Source organism: Micromesistius poutassou (genome assembly GCF_964030765.1).
Source record: "Micromesistius poutassou genome assembly, chromosome: 2".
Lineage (NCBI taxonomy): Eukaryota > Metazoa > Chordata > Actinopteri > Gadiformes > Gadidae > Micromesistius > Micromesistius poutassou.
In genome coordinates, this window is record NC_140272.1 from 2,573,460 (window position 1) to 2,599,679 (window position 26,220).

Below are 26,220 nucleotides of genomic sequence, written 5' to 3' on the forward strand. Positions count from 1 at the left end.
ATTTTCCCAACACGAATTAGTAGCATAACATTGAGCCAGTTGTTGAAGGGTAAAGACAAACAGGACATACAAAAGTCCTTATGCTGACCTGGCTATGTTCCCTTTGAAAGCCATTTATTTTTACAGAATCTTATTAGACTCAGTCTCAGAATCTAATAGGATGATGAGATCCAGTTTTGATGGATATTTTTGAACATTCAGATTGCAATAGGTCTTAGTATACAGCAAAATCTCAGCTTCGGCATCCTTCGTTTTTTATTTAGTAGCCCAAACTCTTGTCACATTTAACCAATTGAATTGTCACGCATCTTCAATCTCTATCTCTCTCTTGAAGTCTGTACATCTTGTAGGCTACTAGATCAACGCCTGTGTCTGTGTGTGATTATAGGTCGAACTAAAAGGAGTGACAGTATGTATATTGCATTGATAAAGTCGATAATACATTTATAATACGCCAACAACACTGAATTATTTGCCAGTGATGCTGTGATTTCCCTCACACATTAAATAAATGTCACAGCCTCGGTCCAAAGCAACTGTAGCTTTCTGGATGAAGGCATGTCTCAGCTAACGTGTCTCTTGAGATGCATACGTCTTTCGTTATCAGCTAGGTCACAACGAAACGCGATGTGGCATTTAACTACAGCACAAACACATTGGTACGGTGCAGAGGCAATTATAATTCGAGTTAGCAGCATCAGAGCTGCCTAGCTCCAGTCAGTTAGCATCGTAAAACTCACTGCGATCACGTTAACAAACGTGGTTTTTCCAGAGTACTGCAGGCCAACTAGCGTGAGCTCCATCTCTTCCTTCCAAAACAGAGACTTGAGCCAGTCCAAAAGCCGGTTAATGAGTGTCAGCATCTTGATGTTGGTGGTCACACTCAACTTCGGTGTGTGTGTGTGTGTGTGTGTGTGGGTTGCTCCTCAGTGATGTGAGGCGTCTGCCAGTAGTTCACGGCAGCGAGCTGTCATATGATCAATACTGCAAGGTGTACAACAACGCCCCGTCTGGAACGCTACAAGAATGCATTGGCAGCCGTGTGTGTGTGTGTGTGTGTGTGTGTGTGTGTGTGTGTGTGTGTGTGTGTGTGTGTGTGTGTGTGTGTGTGTGTGTGTGTGTGTGTGTGTGTGTGTGTGTGTGTGTGTGTGTGTGTGTGTGTGTGTGTGTGTGTGTGTGTGTGTGTGTGTGTGTGTGTGTGTGTGTGTGTGTGTGTGTGTGTGTGTGTGTGTGTGTGAGAGAGCGAGTGAGGGGGTTAATGAGAGAGTGAGGGTGCTCTGCTGTCTTTATTTTAATACATAACTGTGATTTGTTGTAGGCCCAATTCATACATCTGCTACCATCTAGTGGTATATATTTAAAATATCAAGTAGTGCAGCTTTAAAGGTCGAGTGTGTAGAATCTTGTGGAACGGACTTGGCAGAAGTATGTTTTCATTAGTGTCTAATCCCATGGAAATAAGAATCGTTGTGTTTTAGTTTCCTTAGTTTGGGTCTAATGGTGCGATCCTTTTGTATGGCATTGGCACGCCCACCTTCCCAGTGGGATCTCCCAGCTTTCTTGCGGCATTGATGCATTGCGGCATTGAGGCACGCCTCCTTTTCTAGTGGGATATCAATGGTGCCTTCTATTTGTCTCGTAATCGCGACTTGCAGCTCGGGTGTGATGTCACATCCGTCTCGTAAAACGAGTGACCCCGGGTTTTTCGTTCTATTTGGCACACAACAAGACGAGTCGGAGCTCTGCTTTCTGCTCAAGAATCGGCATTGTTGTCATAGCAACATGGAGCGTCTCTAGCCAATTTCAGCGGCACAAGCTACAAAATAGGCGGTATTTAACACATAATAAGACTGTAACGACATGCCTATAGGTAACAGTATACAGTGCTATGTGTACGACTTCTTCATTTGGTTACAACAAAAACACAAGTGCTTAAAATAGTAGAAAACCACAATGTTTACTTATGTGATGCTCGGAGTAGCCATCTTTGTTACTGAACTCGGGGTCCTCTTGAGTTCAGACGAGTTGACGAGTCGTTTTTCCGACCTCGGGGGTGTTCTAGTTGCAACTTCCGGTTCGTAACTCGGAAATCCGACTCGCAGATCGAGTCGGGTGGACAAATAGAAGGCACCACAAGCTCCCACTGGGGGTTCCGATCAGGGCCCTAGTCGCGAAAGATCCCTGTGACGCTCGACGAATGAAGATGGCTGCGCCCGTAGTTAATAAAGTTGAGATGTATTTTCTTTCTCTTTGTTCCACGTTGGTGTCTTAAATGTCAATGTACACTGCTCTTACACACTTCATTACGTTGCTGCTTTAATCCGGTCACCAATGTATGCATTGCACAGTCTTGCTGTGCGTGCAATACAATGTAAAGTTGTTTTCGAGCTGGATTGCTAAAGAGCCTAATGTTGCTAACAACAATGACTAGCCTGCTACTACTGCTGCCACCTCCAGGCGTCCATTATTCTCCCACTCGTAGCACACAAAAGACTTACGGAACACGATTAAGGTGGGAAGAGAGCCCGGAATCTACGTCACGTTCTCGTTGTGCAGGTCGGCGTACCAGCACAAAAGGCCAAAAGGATAGCACCATAATGCCTACATGGGTGCAGGTCCTGTTCGAAGGAGGCCACCATGTTTGCAAAAAATATGTTACTTCTTACTATTTGCAAAGATAGAATTTGTAACCATATGAAACCATTGTATTTTGTTACGTTACCCCATTTCTATCACCAGCCACTGTTTGTGTAAACTGAAATCCAATCATGAAACGCATGTTTATTTACTGAATATGTATCGATCTCAGTGATTTATAGCCTACATAATGTTTGAGGTTACAATGCTATGAATCATATAATATTCTGATTATCGCACCAAAAAAGCTAATTCCCCAGCCCAATTATATATATTTATTAAGGGACATTATATCCCATCATATATTAAAGGCATTGATGTGGAACTCTTGACAAAATTGTGTCTTTGAGACATTATACGAATGTTACTCATTATTATGACTAACTGTGCTGTGCTATCATATAATACTGTTACACTATCGACATTGAGGATAGTGACCGTTTTCCAAACGCGTCATAAAAATACTATACTGCATACTATTATTACTATTGTTTATTGTTTATTATTATCCAAGCCTGGAAATCCAGACCCACATCTAGAAAGCTGTAGGGTCTGGCAAGGAGTAATGAAAATAGACCTCTGAAGAATAAGTCCCGCCTCCGAGGCTCCCGGTTCCCTCGGTCAAATGTCTATGGGAAATAACATGGGGTTTTTGAATGATCGTACATAACAAACTCTGTAGGTGGCGAAGAAGTAAAAGCTCTGTCACGTTTTCAACTACAACCGTTTTCATCTAGTTTCAACTGGGTTTTTGGATTTTTGGTGCTGTTAAAGTAGCATTAATAATCGTTTACTTCTTTAACGGCACCAACAATCCAAAAACACGTGACGCAGCTTTTACTTCTCCGCCACCTACAGAGTTTGTTATGTACAATCATTTAAAAAACCCATGTTATTTTCCATAGACATTTGACCGAGGGAACCGGAGCCTTGGAGGCGGGACTTATTCTTCAGAGGTCTGTGGCCCAACTCGAGGGGCAGCACCAAGCATGCATTTGAAAATATCACTGCACGCAATTGGATAACACTACGACCAATCAGAAGAATACAAGGGGTGACGTATCCAGACCAGTGGCACTAACCAATAGATAAGACCAGAGAATGTCTAATAGTAGTAGAAAAGTAAAAAAAGTAGTAAAAGCTGCGTCACATTTTGAACTACACACATTTTCCATCTAGTTTTGACTGGCTTTTTGGATTGTCTGTGCCGTTAAAATAGCATTTATCATCGTTTACTACTTTAATGGCACCGACAATCCAAAAAGCCAGTCGAAACTAGATGGAAAATGTGTGTAGTTCAAAACGTGACGCAGCTTTTAATTCTTCGTCATCTAGAGTTTGTTATGTACAATCATTCAAAAACCCCATGTTATTTCTAATAGACATTTGACCGAGGGAACCGGGAGCCTCGGAGGCGGGACTTTTTCTTCAGAGGTCTAGTGTCCTCAGGGCTTGATAACCTGCACCTGTCCATTGTGTCCACCTCTGTGTTCAGAATCGTTCCCTATCACAGATATAGTGCACCAGTGTTGTGCAAGTTCACACTTCACATGAACTAGTTCAAAGTTCAGTTCTTACAAAATAAAATGAATAAATTCACGTTCTATAGTTCACCAATTCAGTTTTGAACTAGTTCATGTTCAGTTCATTAACAGTTTTTTGAGAAACCAAAGAAAAACTGTGGGAGTGAGTATTCTGTGCTTATTTTTTTTAAATGAATCCTCTCCATTACATGCAGCCCATCACTACAATCTAAAATTGCTGTGGATATTATTTGTACACCTGTTTCATTCATCACAACTAAGGCAGTAACTCTATTTAATAAACATGTAATCTGGACCTAAGCATCAATTCAGAATGTCACAAAATCTGAACTAGTTCAAGTTCTTTAGTTAAAAATATGTTAAGTTCAGTTCAAAGTTCATAGAAAAATGAACTTGTTCAATGAACAAGTTATTTTGAACTAGTTCATGTACAACACTGTAGTGCACTATATAGGGACTCGCCACTTTGTAGTGGTGTTCGAATTCTCAGTGGTTAATTTCATTCAAAAGTGGACAATAAAATACCCTGAGTGAACATACGATGTTCCCTACATCTTACTCCCATATACCACAATGCAATGCGGGCGCTTTTACTACAAATGACGTTTAGAAATGTTCAGCGTAGTGTCCGAATTCTCGTTTGTTCGTTCCCTATATAGTTCACTATATCATAAACACTATATAGGGAATAGTGAGTGAATAGGGAACGATTTTGAACAGCTTCAGTCTGTTTGGTTCATGTGTCGTGGCCATTTATTTCTGTTGTGCTTTGTACGCCAGAGGGGTGAACAGGTAAGATACCCTTGGGTTTACACTAGCATCACGTAGTGGTCCTATGTTCTAAACATCAGGCGGGACCGCCCTCAGTAGGCCTATGTATGAGCTTAGGTTGTGTGTTCACTAGTAGGCTAGTTGCCACTTTATTTTTGCTTTCTTTGATTTGGCTCCGCTTATAATTCCCTATTCCCCTTGGCGCATTCTTTCATTAATACGTTGAATAAATACACCTGTGTATTAGTTTGCTGTTGGTGCCATATTTTTGTTCCTCCTGTCAGTTCGCCGTCACCGTGTCCCAATTCAGGGGCTCGAAGGTGTGGCCTTCGTAGACCGCGAAGGCCGAACGAGCGTTGTGGAATGGGACGGTCTAGCCTACGGAGCATTTCTGGATTGCGTAAGCAGCCGTTAACGTCCTTTACCTTGCGTGACCACGCGCCACTCCTGTCTCCTAGCAACCCTGACAGCTGCGGTTCAAACCGGACAGCGGAGGAGAACTATGGAGCCAGAAATCATAATTTTATTTGTTATGTTTTATCTTTTATTAGAGGAGTGGGAGAAGATTCACCGCCGGGTGAAGAGGAAGAGAGGACGTTGGCTTAACGTTAAACGTTATAAAAAAAATAAAAAAAAAATAAAAAAAACTCCAACGCGCAATGAATGTTGGGATACGTTGGGCCGTGAAGGATCCACCCGGTGGGTCCTTCAAACCCGGGAAACGAAGGCTGCATCATATCTCGGCCGCATTCGAAGGACCCTTCGAAATGGGACAGCACTTGACGCGCCGCTGTGACGTAAGCGGTCTTCAAATGCGTCCTTCGAAGGATGCAGCCCCTGAATTGGGACCTTCCCCTACTCCCCCTAGACGTAGCCAGCTGACATCTGGGAGCCGTAACACATTTGGGGGCTCGTCCGGGATACTCCTTGTAGGACTGTACGTCGGGCTTCTTGACAGGCGTGGTACTTTATTCTTAGTTTCACTAACTTTACAGTACACGTTTGCACTGACACAACCGGACTTGTTCATTACTTCACTAAAATGACACACACACACACACACACACACACACACGTGCTAACTCGCAGTTAGCTGAACATTGTAGGGTCCCGTTATATGTTCCACTCCCTGTTTTCTCAGTTAAACACAGAAATCAACTACATTTGTCGCAGTGTTTGTTAGAGCCACAACAGACGCTCTTCCTCCCGCAACGCAGTCGTTCGCGAAGCCTTTCTTGTTCGTCGTTTCTTCTATTTGTCTCTAACTCATGCTCCAGTCTTTAATCGATCGATGCGGATGTTGTGGATGCAACGGAATATATGATGCGTCACTGCAGACATTTAAGATGATCGCGATTAGTTCTGCCTACGCGCGGTCAAACCAAACCAAAACAAGACGTCATATCCGGCCGCTCCTTGCAAGCCCGCCCCCCTAAACCAGCCGGAGATTCCATGTACTAACGGCTGCGGCCTGCGGGAAGGCGGAGTTGGAGGTCCAGCCGCGCCCACATCCAGTACCTTTATCGTGCTACATTCAGGACGAAACTTGCTGCATTTACGAGACCTGGGAACGGTTTCTTTTTAACGTACATAAATGTTGTCATCTATAAAACTAAATGAAAAATCTATAATTAGATCAGCCAAAAAAAGACAAACGCGTTTATATTTAAGCAATAGATCACGACAGGCTGTGGTATGTTCTCATTAGAGGGACGGCTGCGGGGGGGTCGCCGTCCCTCTGCTGCGCGTCGGGACGGACAACGCCCCTTGACTGTGAAATACCACAGCCTGTCGTGATCTATTGCTTAAATATACAGTACATAGGCCTACGTCATTATTTGCCTCTGCTTGGATCATTTGGCATCTTCTTGGTATGAATTGGCAACATTGGGCAACTTTTGGGAACATATTTCCCACAACATTTAAAGGCCTACTGCATTATCTATCATTTTAATACAGTATCTGATTGTATAAGGCAATTTTAGTCAATAAGGCAAATCAATAAACACTAGGCCTTTATAGCAGTATAGGACTTTATAGCAGTAGCCTGTATAATATGATTTTTGCTATTCAGAAACATCCCAATGGTGCACTTCAACAAAATAATCTTTCAGGTGAATCTCCATCAAGAAGTTGTAGTTTATACTGTGAATATATGGTTAACAAATGTTGTTCATAACCTAAAGCCAATGTAGGCTATATTAACATATGCAATATATGTTACCACAATCTGTATGATTCTATATGAGGTTGTTATGGAAATGAAGGACACATGAATAAGGACTGAATGAAAAGTGTTGAAAACGGTCTCCAATGATAAATAACACACTGGCTCACTTGGAAATGAGACCCGATGTCCAAAATCCTGAACTACTCCTTTAAAGCTCTGTCTCCATCATGAACGACCACCTCAGCAAATATGATCTCCAAGGCAAGATGGCAACTGAAAGAAATAAGATTATTCTATTGAAAGACATCATCTCCAGTTAGTATTAAGCCAAACAGCATTAATAGAAATACTGAATGAGTGAAAATCTAAACAACGGTTTACATTCTTTTCATATGATAGAACAGAGTTGATACAGAGTTGTTACTGTACATATAAACCAACCCGAGGTGCACAATCCCATCACTTATTTATCACTTGTGAACACACCACAGTCCATGCTGCCTGCTTGTTCTGGAACATTCTGATAAAAAAGACAGAAGTTATTGACAACTCAATTATATTTAAATATATTTAATACAATTACATTTATTGATACTACTTCAATGCATAGCACATTTCACAAGGCATATAAAAAAATCCAACATTTCCATCACCTTGTTTGAAACAAATGCCCAGGATCCTGGCACTCTGTGTTGCAATGGTGCTATTAAAGACAAAAGGATAGCATGCTGAAATACACTATTAAAGACCTCACATGATTGTGATGTGACGTGACCTTTGTGGGCAATATTTTAAACTGTTTAAGCTTGCTGTTCCATGCTTCATTTTGAATAGCACCTTTTCCATCCGCACAGACAATCAATTGCCTATTAATTGGCTTCCATTATTGGTTTAAGCAACAGTGGAGCAGGTGTGCATAGTATGATTCCAGGCTGTGCTTCCTTGATCGCCACAAATGTAATGAACGGCTTCTTTAGAACACAGCAGAAACAACATTGAACGGTTGCTAATTTTCTACTAGGACCATTGAACGGTTCCTAAACATTATGAATAATAATAATATAACACCATGCAAAACACAACAACTTAACGGAACATTCATTTAAGGGATCAATGAATGGTTCCTCAATATTAGACTGAAAACTGAACATAGATAAATAATGCCAGTCTCCATAGACACTCACCGACATGATGGACTTTCAGTCTTCCTTCTTCTCAACCGCAACCGGAACAGGTATGCTAAAATAGTATTGTGGGCAGGGCTGGACCTTTCTAGGAGGGGCTGGTCATCCAGCCACGCCTTCCGGCAGGCCGCAGCCTTCTCGGAGATTCTACTGATGACTGAGCAACACCAATGTCCGCATATCGGGCATCAAGTGTGAATAAGTGTGAATGACCTTCACGGTCGAACCTCCTGATCCACAGGAGGACATATGTGAAAACGGCTTATAGCCGTTTTCACATATGTCCTCCATAGATCAAATTAGTTGAGTGTTTAACAAATAACTAGTGACCTCTCTGCTTCCTGTTTCTGTAAAGGTCTGATATTTACAAAACATAGGTCTACGTAAACTTAAGAGAATTTCCCCTGAAGTGAAACAAGCATCTCACGAACCACAATCTAAAAAACAAAGGTGATAGTCTCTAGTTAGGTTAGCTGTGGTAAGGTTATAGGCAGGGCTACACAACAGCACATGATTTGATACGTGACTAGTGTGATTTCCGGATGGCGCTTCTGGTCTGTGCACCTTTAGTGACCACAGAAAACAAACGTGGGCTTTCAGATTACACAGGTTAGCAGACGGTTTCTGCGTCAAGGGCTGTTATAAACCTAGCCTTGGAACAGAACGAACTGACTATCTGCGTGCTCATGTTTAATTTGCTCTCTTAAAATGAGCTCTTTAATTCTGGCCTTCAGACTTCTATTTTTTCTTGATGCTTGGGCTGTAAATGTTGCTTTGCCCTGCACGGGGCGTGAGTTTCAGAGTAAAGGTGGCGACTGCTGTGACCCCTGTGATAAAGGTAAAACCGAATTTCGTATTTATGCAAAAAAATCATTGTTGTTCAATTGGTGAAATGACAAACCTATTATAATCTAAATTGTAAGTAAAGCATAACCATTACATTATAAATTGTTTCATGTTTAATTCGATATCTCCATGGTTTCTCTCCAAATGGTTCTTCTCATTGAAGCATGCAAAATGGTATCTCTTTTTTCAAAGGTGAATATGTCGCGGTGGAGTGTTCTGAAAAGTTAAAGATTAACAAATGTCTTCCATGTAAGCCGGGAACTTACATGGACACCATCAACCCTCACGATCACTGTCCATCCTGCCTTACGTGTTCGAACAGTAAGACATAACATCTATGCTCTGATTTAAATTCAAAGGATATTCAAGGTAGAGTTATGGAAGGTTTTTTGCTGTCCCTATAGGTAGAGTTAGTTTTCTAGTTGAGTTAGTTTTATCGGAACTGAGGGCTTAACCATTGTACCAAACTATGATTCAAAGTCATGGTTGATTCATTCAACCTTTCGCTTGCTTGTCTGCAGACACACTGGAACAATGTACAAAAACCACAAATGCAAAGTGTTCCTGTTCTGAGGGCTACATGTGTTCCGACGAACACTGTTCCAAGTGTGAAGTGAAAACCTGTCAACTTGGGGAGAAACTTCAGCGTAAAGGCAAGAGATGGCACTATTCTTTCACCATTATAATACAATTGTAATAGGCCTACAGTACAGGTAATGTCCTAAAATGGGAATTTGCAAACATTAAGAAATGTAATTCAAAGGAATTAGTGTTGAATTGTTCAAATAACAAATAATATTCAGAACTGATGACTAACAAGTATCAATTTCTCCTAATTCAGGAAATATGGTGTTTTCATACCAATGTGAACCGTGTCCTGATAAAACGTACTCGGACACACACGACGGAATCTGCAAATCACTAACTCAGTGAGTCAGTATAGTGAGTAGACACCACTTGTACCATGCTAACGGTCTCTGTGCCTTAAACATTATGTTCAATTCATGAAATAAACAGGTGCAGTGACATCGGCTTCTTTGCAGTCTTTCCAGGAAACAAAACCCACAATGCAAGATGTTCTCCATATGGTACGCTAGCAGCCTTTTTCAGAATTTCCGGTACAAGACACCACTGATGTACACATGCTAAATAGTGAGACAGTGATCACATTTCTCTAACCAGATGCAGGAGTACCGTATCGGTGGGATTCAACGATCATTGTCATTAACTTGGCTTGTGGCATCTTGCTGCTGCTTCTTCTTCTCTATGCCTGTGTGAAGAAAACAATGAGGCACACACATGGTTTGTACACCTAAACCTGCATTATGTGGCTTGAGTTGTGAGAGATCAAAATTGGAGCTGAATAAAAATAAATCCCTGGATGGATTAAAATCCAGAGATGGCCACATTTTATTATTTTGAAAGTATTTGGAGTAAAGAGCTGCAGTAGAATAGTGACATAGTTCAGATTTAGTCATTTTGAGTCAACGAAACAAGCACCTCTCACATAAAGATGACTTAATATTTGTATATTCCCAATCTTAGAGTTGGCTTGTTAGGTATATAATTAATATTGTATTAAATAGTCTAATAGTAATATTTCATATTGAATACTATTTTCTAGAGGGTTCAATTAGGAGACCAAGATTTTTGGAAATGACTTGTATTTAAAAACATGCAATCTCCATTTCTCTAGCGAACGGCATTGCTGTGTTTGCCCCCGGGGTATCTGCAATCAAACCAGACTATCCATACCCAAAAGAGGAGTGTGGAGAAAAGTTTTCCATTTGCCAACTATGATGTTGTTGTCCAAATGCCATGATGTATCCAAGGACAATATTATTGGTGACTTTTGGTGCATTGGTGCATCTAGAAACTAATATAGATCTGGGAACACTTGTTGACTCAATAGACGTATGTTTATCAAAGAGATACATGGGTCTGAAAGGCTATAGTCAGTTTCACCATGTCCATATTCTAACGGGGACAAATTAGCTGACTATTTTCTGCAATATGTACGATAACACAATCATTATTTTTTTTTATCAAATACAATATATTACTGTCCTGACCATGGTCAGTTACAGGTGAGAGCTAGACATTGAAGGGCTTTAAAAGGTTGCACAGATGTGGCCTTTTTTTCTGTTGGACTAATTACATGTACAATGGCAAGCGCAGAATTCCTACAGTATTGTCTATAATGCTAAAGCGTTGTGGTACTGCTGAGCTTGGATTAGCTTAATAAAAAGACGATCAAAACAATTCCTTTGTCTTCAGCCAGGTTATATTTTAGTATTTTATTTTGTATTTTATTTGCATGCTGTATTTGCATTTTTTTTAACAGTCTTTGCTTATGTGGTGCATTTTTCTTTGATTACTGTCAATCACTATCTTAAATTGGTGACCAGTCGTAAGATATGTCTTACTACCAAAAAAGTCTTCTGGTCATAGAGGCAAGAACAATGATTTAAACTTATATTACTGGTCTAGAAGTAATACAACTAAATGTGAATCCTATACCCAGTTGTATGAACCAGAGACAGCACATAATTCTCAATATGCACAAGCATTACAACATACACATGAGGTAAGAATTTATTTGAATATACAATTTTTTTTATAAAGTTGTTCTATCTATATGAAGTAACACAAATATGTATAAATCTCAGCTAAACATCATCCATGATATAGCCTTGACATTGTAAAGGTCCATATGTAGTCATAGAAATGTCTAACTGAAGGCTAGGATAAGCATAGAAGTATGTTTAGCCTTCACTAATAGCCCATAATTAGCTATGATTTAGCCTGGATGACATATGGTTAATAGACGTTTGTTCTTAGTCGTTGAAGAGATGGCTCTAGGCTAAGCCTAGACGTTTGAAAAGGTTTATAATTTTATAACCAAAATTGAGCCCAGCCATTTGTCTACGTATAGAAGTCTATACGGTGTCTGTTAAATGCAATTTTGCTTGCTGGGTTTCTTTGATGGGCCTTTTATACTCTGGGCCCTCTTTAGCTGGGAACAAAGAAGGAGAACAAAACAGAATTAATAAATGGTGTTGATAGACATACACTGTTCTTTCAAACCACATGTTTTTTCCTATAACAATAAAATAGTCACACGATATCTAGAGTGTACATCATTTTTGCCACTGGGTATTAATAATGCCTGGCACAAAGCATACCTTTGCATCTAATTGCCATAGCAGTCAGGATAAGCAGTCCAACAATGACTCCAACAATGAGCCCCCCAATGACTGTGGAGAAGGAAGAAAACCACAGCCTCGATGACATCATCACTGAAGATTGTACACAGGGCTTCTAGAATACCATACAGGGAATAACAGGTTAAATTCACACCATGGTTTCTTCTGTAGTTGACTGCGTGTGACAGCGTGTGGTTGGCAGATGTGTTCTCATGAGGTAGCCCTGTGGGTGTGCTGATTACTGGAGGCAGGGACATATGGCGTGTACTCAAGGAGATGGTCTCGGTCTTCAACCCAGGGGTCATTGTGACATGGTCATGGGGCTCATGGCAGACAGCATCTGATATCTTGTTGCCAATGACCCTGACCCTGTTTTCTTTACATCTGTCGGATGGAGAGGGGTCATAGCATAGGGTTGGCTTAGACCTCTTTGGAGAAACACAACTTATTGTAGTGAGTCGCTGCATATGAACATCAAAAGTTGATCTAGGCTAGTTACATACTTCGTCCATGCCCTGCAAGGTGAATCAATGCTGGAGGAGAAAAAACCCTCTTTACATTCTTCACACTCTGGAAGAAAGAAGCATTGCATTGATTACATTGATCAATTTGACTTTATCCAAGTGTGATCGACACATAAACATCTTCGCTGTGTGCCTTGTGTTACCGTTTGTTTGCGTTTTCCCGAAACCCTTTTCACATTTGCAAGTGGAAGAGTCCTCCTCCCTGGGAAGGAACCCTTTTCGGCAGCGGCATACAGTGTTTGCGGTGTTGGTGCACGTGCTTTGTACTTCACTCCCTGGTCCGAGAACAAAGAAAACAATTGACTATTGTCCAACAACAAACGCATCTGTATGAGGGTGACTAATATAATGGTTATATAATATATCATCTTTAGGCAACATTGAAAGTAAACCAAGTTGATAGTCTATGCATCCTCAGATGTAACTTAATGAGTGATTAGCCTAAATTCACCTAAATTCAAAATGCTTGATGTTCATTTTATTAGACGTACCTTTGACACACCTTCTGCAAACCTGACATTCCATGGAATCATTTTCTGTAGGCTGATAATAACCTTCAGGGCATTGTTCACAACTTTGTTTAGCCTCTTTAGCTACTCGTTGTCCTATAGAGCAATGAGAAACAGTACAGTTAATACATACTGATAAGGAAATATATATTCAGATATATTTATACATAAACAAATACAACAAAAACAAACTTTTATATTCAACTTTTATACTGGCATAAATAAGAAGCACTTTACCTGCTTTGCAAGTGAAAGAGGCATCCAAAACGATCACGAGTCCATGAAAGTACATAGTCCATATGAGTATCACCGGCAGCCTGCTTGTCTGCAGAACCAAAGTTGGCATCTTAGCGTTTGGTACTTAGAGTACAGCCGAGGGCACCTGTGCAGCTGGAGATAAAGAACACCAGAGATGGAATCCGCTTCATCTAGTCTGTGACGTGACGCAGCTCCTCACACTTATTTCCAGTCGTACTTGTTCTCGTCACGTCAATTCTTCGTCACCACATGATCATGGTCCTACCAACAGTTGCTTTAAGAAACACGGGTTTTTGGTTAATTGTGGCTGGTATTTTCCATCAGTTTAAACATCAGTGGAGAATCTCCCAGTCAATCTTAGAAGTCAGATTGTAACCACCTGTTTCTGCTACTCAAATGTTCAATGTTCCTGTTACAGGATTGGGCTCTGCATGCTAATTCTATGATCTTCCTTCTAGTGTGTCATGTGTGAACAAACATGATTGTTTGGGTTGATTCTGACACTTTGAATAAAACATAGATTTTTATAAAGTTTATTCTATTGAATGTTGGAAAGGAAAAAAGGAAAGGAAAAAATTAAAAAACAAAAATGTTGACCAAAAGACATATAGTTGCGCACCGTAGCCTACTGCTGTGTGTGTGTGTGTGTGTGTGTGTGTGTGTGTGTGTGTGTGTGTGTGTGTGTGTGTGTGTGTGTGTGTGTGTGTGTGTGTGTGTGATTACGTTGACTTGTTAGTTTTTGTAAAGACCATTATATTAAAACTTACGTTTCTGAATTGAGTGCAACCATTTGTTTTTCACTAAAAACTCTTTGGTGGGTCACTCCCACTTTTACATGGAATTAGTCTAAATATAAATCAGGCATGACACATGTCCCAACCTCGTTACTGTGCTGCCCATGTATAATACATTGGGTTAGGTAAATAAGGTGTAAGGTATGTTGGCCTTCATTTGTAATGTATATATATTTTTAATAATTCACATATTTCAAGTTAGGGACCATTCACAATAACTAATATTAATATTGTGCAACAATATATGGCAGGTTAGCTGCTTGCTACTTCCCACCCACATTTAGGGAAAACTGATTCAACCCCCTTAAAACCATATATTTTCTAAAACCATATAACCTGAAGTTGTCATTCAACTTGAAGTGTGGCATTTTCCATTTTAAAGTCTTCCCCAAATCTTGTGAAAATCATATGGTGTAAGGAGGAGGCCTTAGTTTGGGTGAAGTGTTTTTTTTACAGCTGATTTTAAGGATGTTCTTGATCTCAGAATTTACTACTTAAAAAAAACATAATTATTAATCAATTCCTTTGCCATTTTGGATAAATAGAGTGAGAGAAACTGCTTTGTGAATGGTAAGGCCAGTGCCCCCGTTTTAGTTTTTCTCTGACAAAAACACTACATGTTGGAGGTTTTTAAACCGCTGAACCCAAAATGTCCCCGGATTTTACCTCAGAAATCTGTTCACCTTAGCTTAAAGCTGTTATTGTCAAGAAGTGGAATATTTAATTAGCACCGGAACAAGATGTGGGTTTATTCACGGAAATGACTCAATGTTCTTTTGATATTCGTTTGAACCCGCCCACAACGCTGTGGATTCATGCAAACTCCGACCACGCAGGTGGTAGGTCGCATACCAATTATCAACAAAGAGCTGAGTATTTGGCTTCTGGAAAATTGTATTTACAACCCAAATAACTTAATCAAAAAGCCTCAAAGTCAAGTGTTAAATACGCACAGTATAACACAGGGTAATAAGTTAACACAGGCTTACGGCATCAGCAAGAAGATGTGAAATTATAGTTAGCTAGTTAGAAACAGACAATGAAAGTGGTGTGATGGGATATAATGCACGTAAGATATGCAAATAACAAAACTGCTTGAAGAAGAGACTTTTTTGTAATTACCCGCCTGCTTCGTTTTTCCGCATTACCCGCACTCACTTCCTATTTCGTTATAGAAATCAGCCTAACCCTAATTTCAACATAAATTATATAATATATTGGCCATTTAAAGCAATGTATGCTTGTAACTCAAATGATACAATAATGCAAATAATTAACGAATCAATGTTTGCTCAGGCCGGTGTTTCAGCAAATTATGAAATGTACATGGTTAAGAGTTTCTTTTGGAAATCCCATAACAGAGCTTTCTTTGCTTTGGAATTCAGAACCTTCCCTTACAATGCACTTGGCCATTGAAGAAAACCTATTAAGAAATAGCTGATATATATATTTTATTTTTTGTCTAGATATCTAGATAGATATTTAGTAAATCTTACCCTTTTGGATTGTATTTGACAGTGGAACTAATTCATTATTAAAATATATGGCTGTAAGATAGTCAAATAGTCAAATGACATATTTTAATTTTTATATTAACTGAAATTAATATATATGTATTAATATAGCAAAAATAAATGAACTAAATAAATCCCCCTGTGGGTCAACATGAAGATGAACGCTTTGGTTTCTCGCGAGATTTCACGACAGTCAAGTCATAATTTGACGTGTCGAAAATGCGATGCAGAATACGGCACACTCTGTGATTGGTGTTTTGTTGATAAACGAAAACTGTCTTAAAACCGAGGGGGTGGTGCGTTCAGTATTGTGGCTGAAGTTCTGTTTGATGAAAACGTTCAATTGACATCAATTATAACCACTGGGTTAAGCTCGAACACACGGCACATTAGCGTGTATTCTCCACTGGAAGAAGAAAGTACACAAAGTAAAGTGGTGCTCCAGTACCGCGGCTCCGTGAATCACCTGATCCTGCCCCAGAACAGCGATGCAGATTACGGTGTTCTGCGCGCCGAGGGATCGCCCAGAAACAACTTTCGCCCTCGATGTTTCTCCAGAGCTTGAACTCAGAGACTTTGTAGCGCTGTGTGAACTAGAATCGGGCATCCCAGCCGGAGAGATCCAGGTACGGCTTGAGTAGATGGTAGCTCACCAAAGCAGGAGAGCTATGCTAGCTCGCTAGCATGATTCGCACTTTTGCTATCTGACACTTAAGAAGGTTGCTTCACTTACTGGGCTATATAAAGAGCGACGTTTAGGATTTCCTGCTCAATATCCAAGGTTGCGCGTAGATTTCGGGATGCGCTCTACTTCAACCACGTCATGTTAAGGCACATGAGCATGGCTAATGTATACAACGTTAATCTTCAGAGAGAACTAGCTTTGAATGAAGGACCTACGACGTAGTGGTTGCTGAGATGCTGTTTTTGCAGTTTTGCAGGGTGTATGCTGTGATGTGACGTGAGCTAGAGAACAAATGTAGAAGCTAGCTGTGAGATAAAATTAGCATTCGCTGTTAAGTAGGATGGGATGCATTGATAATCAGATCAACGATGTGTTGGTCCCTTTTAAAAAGAAAGTATTAACCATGACCGCTTTGCTTGTTACCCGTAACCCAAACACACAGATCCTGTACACAGAACAACCTCTTGTAGACTTAACTCGCGCTTTGGGCAACTACGGTGTGAAGGATGGAGATGTGGTTGTGCTCAGACAAGCAGACAGGAGACCACCACCAACACAGCCCGCTTTCCCAGGTAAGATAGATTTGCTGGAAGTTAACCCTGCAATGCGACTGGCTGTTACTATGTACTTGTGCATGTTGTGCGTTTAGCAAGTGTACCATTTGATCAACATGAAAAGTACACCCTTCCCTTAAAGTACGAAACCGCATTAACATTTAGTGCTACGTGTCTAACTACTTGACCCCCCCCCCCCCTCACCCCCCTCGTCGTCTCCCTAGGTCTGCCCCATATCGACTTTCGTTCCATCACAGTGCCGGGCACCTCCTCTTCGGGTGGACAGCGTGCTCCGCCAAGGCAGCAACAGCATCAACCATCCCTGCAGCAGCAGCAGCCGGCCCCAGCACCGGCCCAGCCTTCAGCCTCGCTGCCGCCTGCCCCACAGCCATCCACGCCGTCGGCCTCGCGTGCCTCTGGCTCTGGCTCCTCTCTGCCGGGGCTGGATGACCCTGCCCTGCTCCAACAGATGCTGTTGTCCAACCCGCATGAGCTGTCGCTGCTAAAGGAGCGAAACCCGCCCCTGGCCGAGGCACTGCTGAGTGGGGACCTGGGTGAGTGACGCTGACGTGTTTATGGGATGGCAGTTGAGTGATTTTATTGAGTGTTTATTTTTCTTATTAAGAATGAATGGCTGTACATTCTGTGTTGGACAGGACTTGGTTATTCCATACATTTTCTCCTCATGGCACTCTATAAATGTCAGGAAACAAGGACCTTTGTGTTTCTGCATTGTTTCACTAAAGGGAAACATTGAAGTAAGTTAGTTGTTCTGTGTTTCTGCTGGGCGTTTCACTAAAGCGCAGCAAGGATGTAAAATAAAGAGCCCCTCGTATTTGTAATAGCAGAGTGTTTCACTAAAGTGTAACAAGGACGTAAGATAAGAGTTGTCCTGGGTTTCTGAAGTGTCTCACTCCAAGTGAAACAAGAATATTAAATAAAGAGATGTCCTGTGTTTCCGCAGAGCGCTTCACTAAAGTGCTGGTGGAGCAGCAGCAGGACCGAGCCCGGAGAGAGCAGGAGCGCATCAGACTCCTCACTGCGGACCCCTTCGACCTGGATGCTCAGGCCAAGATAGAAGAGGACATCAGGTACGGGTCGCATGGTTTAAGAGGCTTACTAGATCATGCACTTGATCCAAATGGATTTGTGAGGCTGACAACATACCATCATACAAAAGCATACATTTGAGGTTGGAGTAATTGCAACAAAAAAAAAAGTAATGCTGCACAACCTAGTTAGATAGCGCGGAGCAGTCATAGGGAGCAGAATGAAACAAGGTTAGTCTTTGATACATTATATCTATCACGTCTCAAAGTGGTTCCTAAATGTATACCGGAGAGATGGCTATTCGCTTTTTATGTAGTATTTTCTGTGGCATAACCATGTGTTAATGTATAGTGAAAGGTATACAGCTGTTTTGGCCAATGGGATTGAAAGTGCTTTTTGGCCAATCTAAGCTTGACGTTTTAACCAATTGATCTGTGTTTTCTAGGCAACATAATGTGGAAGAAAATATGACCATTGCAATGGAGGAAGCCCCAGAAAGCTTTGGCCAGGTGGTTATGCTCTACATCAACTGTTTAGTCAACGGACACCCCGTGAAAGCCTTTGTCGACTCAGGTAACCACCCCGTAATCTCACCATGCAAAGCTACAGCTTCCTTCTGGCCATTCTGGGATGTATTTTATGTACAGTATGCATGAACAACGTGCATAATCTATAGGTCCATAGATCTATATGCAGAAAAAAAAAAAGGCATATTTCTGCAGAAGAAAAATAGAATAGGGAATGCCCTTATTGATGCAGGTTATCTCTGCCTCTTATGATGGACGTCCTCTCTGCCTCTTATGATGGAGGTTCACTCTGCCTCTTATGATGGAGGTTCACTCTGCCTCTTATGATGGAGGTTCACTCTGCCTCTTATGATGGAGGTTCACTCTGCCTCTTTTGACGCAGGTTATCTCTGCCTCTTATGATGGAGGTTCTCTCTGCCTCTTAAAATGGAGGTTGTCTCTACCGCTTATATTTGAGGTTCTCTGCCTCTTATGATGGAGGTTCACTCTGCCTCTTATAATGGAGGTTCTCTCTTCCTCTTATGCTTGTGGTTGCAGGAGCCCAGATGACTATCATGAGCCAGGCGTGTGCAGAGCGCTGCAACATAATGCGCCTGGTGGACCGCCGCTGGGCTGGGATCGCCAAGGGCGTGGGCACCCAGAAGATCATTGGCCGAGTTCATCTGGGTGGGTGTCTTCTCCTTGAACCATTAGTATTGCTGAGCCCAGTTTCATTCAAGTGACCATGCATAATAGTGCTTGTTGGGACCAAACGTGCATTCGGCATCCATAGCCCAAAACCTTTCTACCAGTTACGACTCTTTATAATCTAATTGCCCACTCAGAATGCAATTCACAAAGCAGACCATTACTGGGATGTGTCCGTAAACACTTTGTGTTATAAACGTGAGGCTGGCAGTCGTTTTGTCTCGTGGCAGACAAGCTGGCTGGCTAGGCGTCTGACGGTAATTGAGTTGCTCTGTGATTTAGACTCTCTAATGGAGGAAGAAGCTGGCCACAGATTATTTAATTATTTAATGAGTTATAGATAGTTTGGGTGGGGGTGGGGGGGAGGGGGAGGGGGGTTCTCCCCGATGACAAATGATGACAGATGATCCACACAGAGCCGTGGTTCCTCCGAAGCCTCCTGATTCGGACTCCAGTCTGGTTCATTGGCGCTGACGCTCCTGCTGCTGTGTCCACGCCCCTCAGCTCAGGTGGTGATAGAAGGCATCTTCCTGCCGTGCTCCTTCTCCATCCTGGAGGACCAGCCCATGGACATGCTGCTGGGCCTGGACATGCTGAAGAGACATCAGGTCTGCGCTCAGACGCGCCCACAACCTCCTCTCATGACGCGACAGCCTAGGGCTGCTCCCATTATGAAAAAAATATCATAATCGCTATTATTTTTGGTCAATAATGAAACCACGATTATTCAAACGATTATTTTTGAGGTTGAAAACGTGATGCATTCAGCCAGCATTTCTCTCCGAAAAAACACTTTGTAGCAAAGAACTTTCCCCTTAAAAAAAAATACACAAAATGTTCAATTAGAAAATGGAGATCGTTTGACCCACAAATCGAAATCGCGATCAAAATCCAATTTGGTTGAACAGCTCGACAACCACGTCCCTGCTCTCCTCTTCCTCCTCCTCCTCCTCCTCCTCCTCCTCCTCCTCAGTGCTCCATCGACCTGAAGAAGAACGTGCTGCTGATCGGCACCACGTCCACCGAGACGCACTTCCTCCCGGAGTCGGAGCTCCCCGAGTGCGCCCGGCTGGCGTACGGGCCGGAGGGCCGCGAGGACGCGCCGCCGGAGGAGATGGCGGACCGGGAGCTGGCGGAGGCGCTCCAGAGGTCCATACAGGAAAGCGGTGAGGAAGGGGCGGGGGCAGGGCGGGGCGCCACCCTCTGGGGGGGGTGTTGCTGTGGTTTCCCCCCGCACACACAAGCCTGTGTTTTCGTGTTGTTGTTTTTTTTTACCACATTGGATGTTTTAGATCATCCCACCCTGGGTAACCCATTTGCATGCGCCTTCTTTTTTAAAGCGGCTCAGAGTGTTGATTGCTGTTCCTTTTCCCCCTTCATGGCTTCATTCAACATCCCAGCGAGTTCAATCCTCCATGGCGCCATGATGGTGTGGTTACCATGGGGACAGATGTTAGCTAATGTAGAGGATCAGTCTAAATACGAAATGATCCTAACTGAACGCAGAACCAAGTTTATTAATATTGTTATTATCTTGAAGTAGATGCAGTCATTGTTTATTAAGGTAGTCAAGGTAACCGGGGTGTGTTATTGCGTGCATTAACACGGACCGAATCACCGAATTATAGTGGTGTAAGATGGTGCGACGATTGGTGGTGGTGCGACGACTGAACTTCGAATGGACGACATACATTTCTCAGTTTAAAAAGCAGCAAGATCGAATCAGGCGTGCGTACAATAGCTTGCTTGAGACTTCAGGGCCTGTCCGTGAGGCCATTCAGATGTTGTGTTCAGAACGCCTGTAAGCAGGAGAGCTTGTAATGGTGGTTAGCACTCAACCAATAGAATCAGTTGTAAAGGTGCAGTATGTAAAGATTTAGTGGCATCAGGCAGAACAGACTAGCCTAGTCCTAACTAGACCTTCGTACTCGTTTCATTCATAACGATGGTCTAGAACTGCTATAGTGACAAACGATTGCTCACTTGAAGGCGGGTGCTGTTGAAGTTTAAAACCTAATTGGCTCTGCCCAGTGCCACTCCGGATCTGCCTTAACCAATCGCTAACGTTTGGTCGTGACATATTTCTTCCTGCTGCTTCCTGGTATTCGTTTGACTACGACTGAAACACGCGCACGACCTGTACGTCACTGTTCTCAGGCCGCGCCTCCTGTTCGCTGATTGGAGGGACAAACTTGAGGGAAAAGAAAGAGTGCGAACATAACACTACACCCAGACCTAGTACTGAAGGGAAATGAAAATTGACCGGAAGTACGGAGGCGGACGGAACCAGGCTAAGAACAGACATGGCAGAAATTGAATATAATATGATGTAGTATGTTTTAAGGATATAATCCCATAACCATAAGAATGAACGCTTTCGGTAACTTTGAATAAACACATTATATGTTCAGGTGGGGGGGGGGGGTCAGTTTTATCCAGTAGCCCAGAAGGGACAAACATTTCCAAGCGTTTCCAAGCGTTCAGGGGTTTGCAATCTGCAACCTCACCACTAGATGCCGCTCAATCGTTAACCAAGGAACTACCTGCAGCGCTCCTTATTAAATACGCAAACTGCAGTAAAGCATCTCAAATGTGCTTTTGTACAGCATGAGTGGTGGTAAGCTTAACAGCCCTGTCATTTGGTTTGGTACCTAAAGGGCAGAGACTATTCCATATGCAGGCCTTCAAGTCAGATCTATTTGCACAGCCCTTCATCCCCTTGATCTATCAATGTACTTATAGAAACCATAACTCTATGTCCTGGTTAACATCCTCATTAGTGTAGATTCATGTCTTGCAGTTGCAGAGAAATCGGACTATTCCATATGCAGGCATTCAAGTCAGATCTATTTGCACAGCCCTTGATCTATCAGTGTACTTGCATAAACCTTAACTCCCAGTACTAAGGCTGTCTATGTCCTGGTTAACATCCTCATTAGTGTAGATTTATGTCTTTCTAGAAACAGCTGTGAGCTGAGAACGGCCCGCTTGGCGGTTGGTGCACGGGTCATGTGATTACAGGTCACGGGGGTTGACCTCCACCACCCCCCAAGGGGTCACGGGGTCGCGGCACTCCTCTGAGTGGGCACCTTTCTCTCTTGTGTGTGAAAAAGGCTTCAGCGTGTGGTGCATGCCTTGCGTGCTAACTCTGCGTCCCCTTTGCACGCTGTGTGGTGTGTGTGTGTGTGCGTGTGCGTGTGTGTGCGTGTTAACCCGGAGCAGGACATCACTGATGCATATGGGGGAGACAGCTGGAGAGGGCCCGACCAATCAGGTACTGCAGACCCACAGAGAGACCAGGTTCATCATCGCTTACCTTCTTTTTGTGTACATTTTTGGTTTTGCTTAGATTTCATTTTTTTTTTTTGCTTTATCGTCAAAGTTATTTTATTGTTCTCGTTTTTTTTTTTTGCTTTTCATGAATCCGTTTTGATTTTGTTTGACAAACAAGATTCAATCACAAGATATAGTCCATGCATATTTTCTTCTTTATTTATGAACAACCTAAATGTGGGAACCCACTCCATTTGAAAGTGTTCTCATGATCACTTGCCCTTAAACCGTTTCCACTCCATTTACCAGACACTGCAGATGGACAAACTACCTCACCAGAACCCCAACCATTCCCGACGCCCAACCCCCTGGACCAACCGTCCCCCTCCTCTTCCTGGGCTGCAGACGACTTGCCAACCCCCCCCGGCTGCACCCAGAGGGCCCCACCACCACCACCACCAGAGCCTTCCCAGGACCCGCCTGGCCTCCAGGGGCCTTCAGAGTCTCCTCTGCCGCCGGCAGAGGAGACCGCCCAGGCCTATGACCGCCAGGCCCTGCCACCCGCTGCCAGCCCCGCCCCGCTGCCCCCCCCGCCCCCCCCCGCCCCCCTCCCTCCCCCAGGAGACGTCAGCGCTGCCCCCCCCCGAGGACCAGGCCGGAGGGCGTGGCCTGACTTCCCCGGAGCCGGCAGGGGGCGCTGCACCCATAGAAATCGATTGTGACACTGACGGGATGCGGAGTCCAGGGGAGCTCTCCGCCCACCAGCCCATGGAGCAGGAGTCCGGCGACGCCCATCCAGCCCTCGCCTCTCCCGCCCCGCCCTCCCCCCGGCCCCTCTCCCTCCCCGCGGACTCCCTCCCCGCCGCGGCCCTCGATCCGGGCGACCCCACCTGCGCCGAGATGAGGTCCCCGCCGTGCGAGGCGGAGGGGACCGCCCCGGCGGAGAGGGCCCAGCCCGAGGGGGAGCACTGCCCCAACAACAACAACAACACGCCCTCGCTGGCCTCCGCCCTGCGCGAGCTCCACCAGCTGCTCGTGTCCAACGGCTGCACAGGGTCCCAGGACACCCCCTGCCCCCCTGCACAGGCCGGCCCCCCGACGCAGGACTGCGACCCCGAACAGCCCTGCCGCCGTCCCGCGCAGGACTGCCCCCCGGCGCAGCCCTGCCACCCCGAGCAGCCCTGCCACCCCGCGCAGCCCTGCCACCCCGCGCAGACCTGCCACCCCGAGCAGACCTGCCGGCAGAACGCAGACGGGCTGGACTATGGCGGCGGCGGCCGCCCCCCCCGACCAGCCGACTCTAAAGACCCTGAGAACCCCAAGCCCCCGTCCGCTGCCATTGAACCCAGCGGTGCAGAACCCAGCGGTGCAGAACCAAGCGACGATGCCAAAGCCAACCATAACGCCGCCGCTGCTGATGCTGCTGCTGCTGAATCAGAGCAGACGGGGCCTGAGGGTCTGGGTCCCGCCGGCCAGGAGGGCCGTGCGTCCGGAGAGGGGCCGGAGGAGGCCGCGGCGGGACAAGGGGAGCCGCCTTGCCCCGACGGCTGCTGCGAGAGCCGGGCGGAGGGGCAGGAGAAGTCCTCCTCCGGGCCCCCGCCCCAGGCCGACCTGGCGGTCAGGGAACCCCCCGAGGGGCAGCAGGGGAGAGGGGTGGCGGACGGGAGGGCCTCGGGCACCTGTACCCCTGACAGTCTGGGCCCTCTCCAGGGCCCCGTGGCCCCCGCCGCCCCCTCCCCGGCCCCTCCGGCCCCTCCGGCCCCTCCGGCCCCCGCCCCGGCTCCATCCAGTGACCGGTTCCCAGCGGAGCACCTCCAGAGGATCCAGGCGGAGGGCTTCTCGGCCCGGGAGGCGGCCGAGGCCCTGGAGCAGGCCCACGGCGTGGTGGAGCTGGCCCTGCTGGCGCTCCTCGCCCGTAATATCACTGTGCCCACCTAGGATCTCTCGCGGCCAGTCAATCACCAGAGAGAGTCTCCTCCGTCTCTCGCCTCCTCCCCCTCCTCAGAAAGCGTCTTATTTACAAAGTATAGCCGGACGATCGATCATCCACATCATACAGGCACGGAGCATCCTCGTGGATCAGCCAGAAGACGGCCGCTACGGAGTTACTGAATGAAGCCGAGGTGTGTGTGTGTCTGTGTGTGTGTGTGTGTGTGTGTGTATGTGTGTGTGTGTGTGTGTGTGTGTGTGTGGGGCATGCAGCTATGGGCGTCTGCGAGGTTTCTACAGGGAGGTGGGCAAGTGTAGGTGTTTTGTTTGGTGGGTCCATTTTGTTTGAGTCGCTCCAACTCGACCTATAAGATCATTGACAAACTGTGTCTGAGCAGGCCTGGGTCCTTTTTTATTCCAGACAAAGTCCCTTAATTAAATCAAATCAGTATTGGACCAGTATGAAGGCGATTCGACGCACTGGAGTTGAAGAGTTAAAATGAGGAGGCTATAGGATTTTAAACCGAGAGGCCCTAGCCAGTCCCGAACCCCTGTGCCACATTTCGTCTCTCAGGACGACGGTGTCAAAAAATGCAAATTGCGGTTTTTCTTTTCCTTATAACTGGCGTTTCAGAAACATTGATTGTTGTTTTATTTTTGGGTTGAGGGTAAAAGGAAGATCTACAGCGACAAACTGCTTCTATGAGCCCTTTTTATTCAGCGCTGTCCTCCTGTTAAAATCTCATGCAAGCTGTTGCATTTTGAAATGTTGAACCGTTGAATTACATTTTTTTTCTTGAAAAAAAAAAATCTTTCTTACAAATTCAGTATGTGTGTGGGTGTGTGTTAAAGATGGCTTTTGTGTGTCCGGCTCGGTCATGCTATGCTTTGAAAGGCTCAGCAGTTCTAGTCTGCAGACTAGAAGGTTATTGATGGAAATGTTACATTGATCTTTCATCTGTCTATACTGAAAATATTAATTTCAGTGTAGACGGATCTGGTTTAAAAAAGAAAAAAAAAAAGTACCTTCATATCCATCAACTGTTTTGTCATTAAATCCTATATACATTATTTTCTTTTGACATTATCTGGGTCATCAACAAACTTCAGGCAAATTTATGCATTTCCTTTATCTTGTACTGAATTTTAAATTGCAAATAAAATAAAATGAGTCTTTGTACTCTGTATACGTCTATAATTTCCTATATTTGATTTAAATGTTTGCTTTTCTTGATGCATTCAAATATTTTCTATAAATATAAATGGTAAAAGCAGTTTGACTAAAATAACAAAAACCTGTGTGTAACAATACAAAAATATTGACCTTTTACGAGGATGTGGTTACCATAGTGACAGACACACCAGAAGTGGATCTCTACAGCTGCAGCTTGTTGTCTGTGATTGCAATTTGCAAAGTGCTCCCTGCACCCGACAGAGAAGGTTTTCCTGGTGGGTCTGAGGCAGACGGTCCTCCTTCGTAGCAGTAGTGACACAGTATAGTCCCTGTGTTGTATATGCGGGGCAGCCATCATTGAGGTAACCTGTACAGTGTGGACAA

At 44.1% G+C, this 26,220-nt stretch overlaps 3 protein-coding genes and 1 long non-coding RNA gene across 4 annotated transcripts in view; 2 read left to right on the forward strand and 2 right to left on the reverse strand.

Moving 5' to 3' along the window:
• The window catches only part of LOC311338311 (ADP-ribosylation factor-like protein 8B-A), a 56,951-nt gene extending 55,971 nt beyond the window's left edge, over window positions 1-980 (reverse strand). The window contains exon 1 of the mRNA XM_084463537.1: window positions 741-980. Within this exon, the coding sequence (XP_084319663.1) occupies window positions 741-863 (123 nt within the window). The 5' untranslated portion in view covers window positions 864-980. The remainder of the gene's footprint in view (window positions 1-740) is intronic.
• A 7,903-nt stretch (window positions 981-8,883) lies between these two features.
• LOC311338344 lies at window positions 8,884-10,980 on the forward strand. Its single transcript, XR_014633150.1, has 7 exons — window positions 8,884-9,144; window positions 9,345-9,473; window positions 9,674-9,805; window positions 9,994-10,081; window positions 10,170-10,240; window positions 10,335-10,454; window positions 10,849-10,980. It is a non-coding gene; the product is annotated as an uncharacterized lncRNA (long non-coding RNA).
• A 1,050-nt stretch (window positions 10,981-12,030) lies between these two features.
• LOC311338343 (tumor necrosis factor receptor superfamily member 4) lies at window positions 12,031-15,584 on the reverse strand. Its single transcript, XM_084463575.1, has 8 exons — window positions 15,566-15,584; window positions 13,629-13,781; window positions 13,374-13,487; window positions 13,026-13,157; window positions 12,862-12,928; window positions 12,513-12,742; window positions 12,338-12,409; window positions 12,031-12,168 (listed from the first exon to the last, which is right to left on the reverse strand). The coding sequence occupies exons 2-8, from the start codon at window positions 13,735-13,737 to the stop codon at window positions 12,092-12,094; spliced, it is 801 nt and encodes a 266-aa protein (XP_084319701.1). The 5' UTR covers window positions 13,738-13,781; window positions 15,566-15,584; the 3' UTR covers window positions 12,031-12,091.
• A 645-nt stretch (window positions 15,585-16,229) lies between these two features.
• ddi2 (DNA-damage inducible protein 2) lies at window positions 16,230-25,834 on the forward strand. The gene is made up of 11 exons (XM_084464526.1): window positions 16,230-16,583; window positions 17,085-17,214; window positions 17,421-17,750; window positions 18,161-18,287; window positions 18,692-18,819; window positions 19,311-19,439; window positions 19,965-20,068; window positions 20,434-20,626; window positions 22,574-22,586; window positions 22,683-22,734; window positions 23,043-25,834. The coding sequence occupies exons 1-11, from the start codon at window positions 16,446-16,448 to the stop codon at window positions 24,669-24,671; spliced, it is 2,973 nt and encodes a 990-aa protein (XP_084320652.1). The 5' UTR covers window positions 16,230-16,445; the 3' UTR covers window positions 24,672-25,834.
• The last annotated feature ends 386 nt before the right edge of the window (window positions 25,835-26,220 follow it).

Excerpts from the sequence above, each read along its gene's own strand:
- LOC311338343 (XM_084463575.1), bottom strand. The coding sequence starts at position 13,737 with ATGCCAACTTTGGTTCTGCAGACAAGCAGGCTGCCGGTGATACTCATA. Across the intron at positions 13,158-13,373 it reads TTGCAGAAGGTGTGTCAAAG|GGAGTGAAGTACAAAGCACG; the intron begins GTACGTCTAATA and ends TTCTCGGACCAG. Across the intron at positions 12,410-12,512 it reads CAACTACAGAAGAAACCATG|TCATTGGGGGGCTCATTGTT; the intron begins GTGTGAATTTAA and ends CCTTCTCCACAG.
- ddi2 (XM_084464526.1), top strand. The coding sequence starts at position 16,446 with ATGCAGATTACGGTGTTCTGCGCGCCGAGGGATCGCCCAGAAACAACT. Across the intron at positions 17,215-17,420 it reads AACACAGCCCGCTTTCCCAG|GTCTGCCCCATATCGACTTT; the intron begins GTAAGATAGATT and ends TCGTCTCCCTAG. Across the intron at positions 17,751-18,160 it reads ACTGCTGAGTGGGGACCTGG|AGCGCTTCACTAAAGTGCTG; the intron begins GTGAGTGACGCT and ends GTGTTTCCGCAG.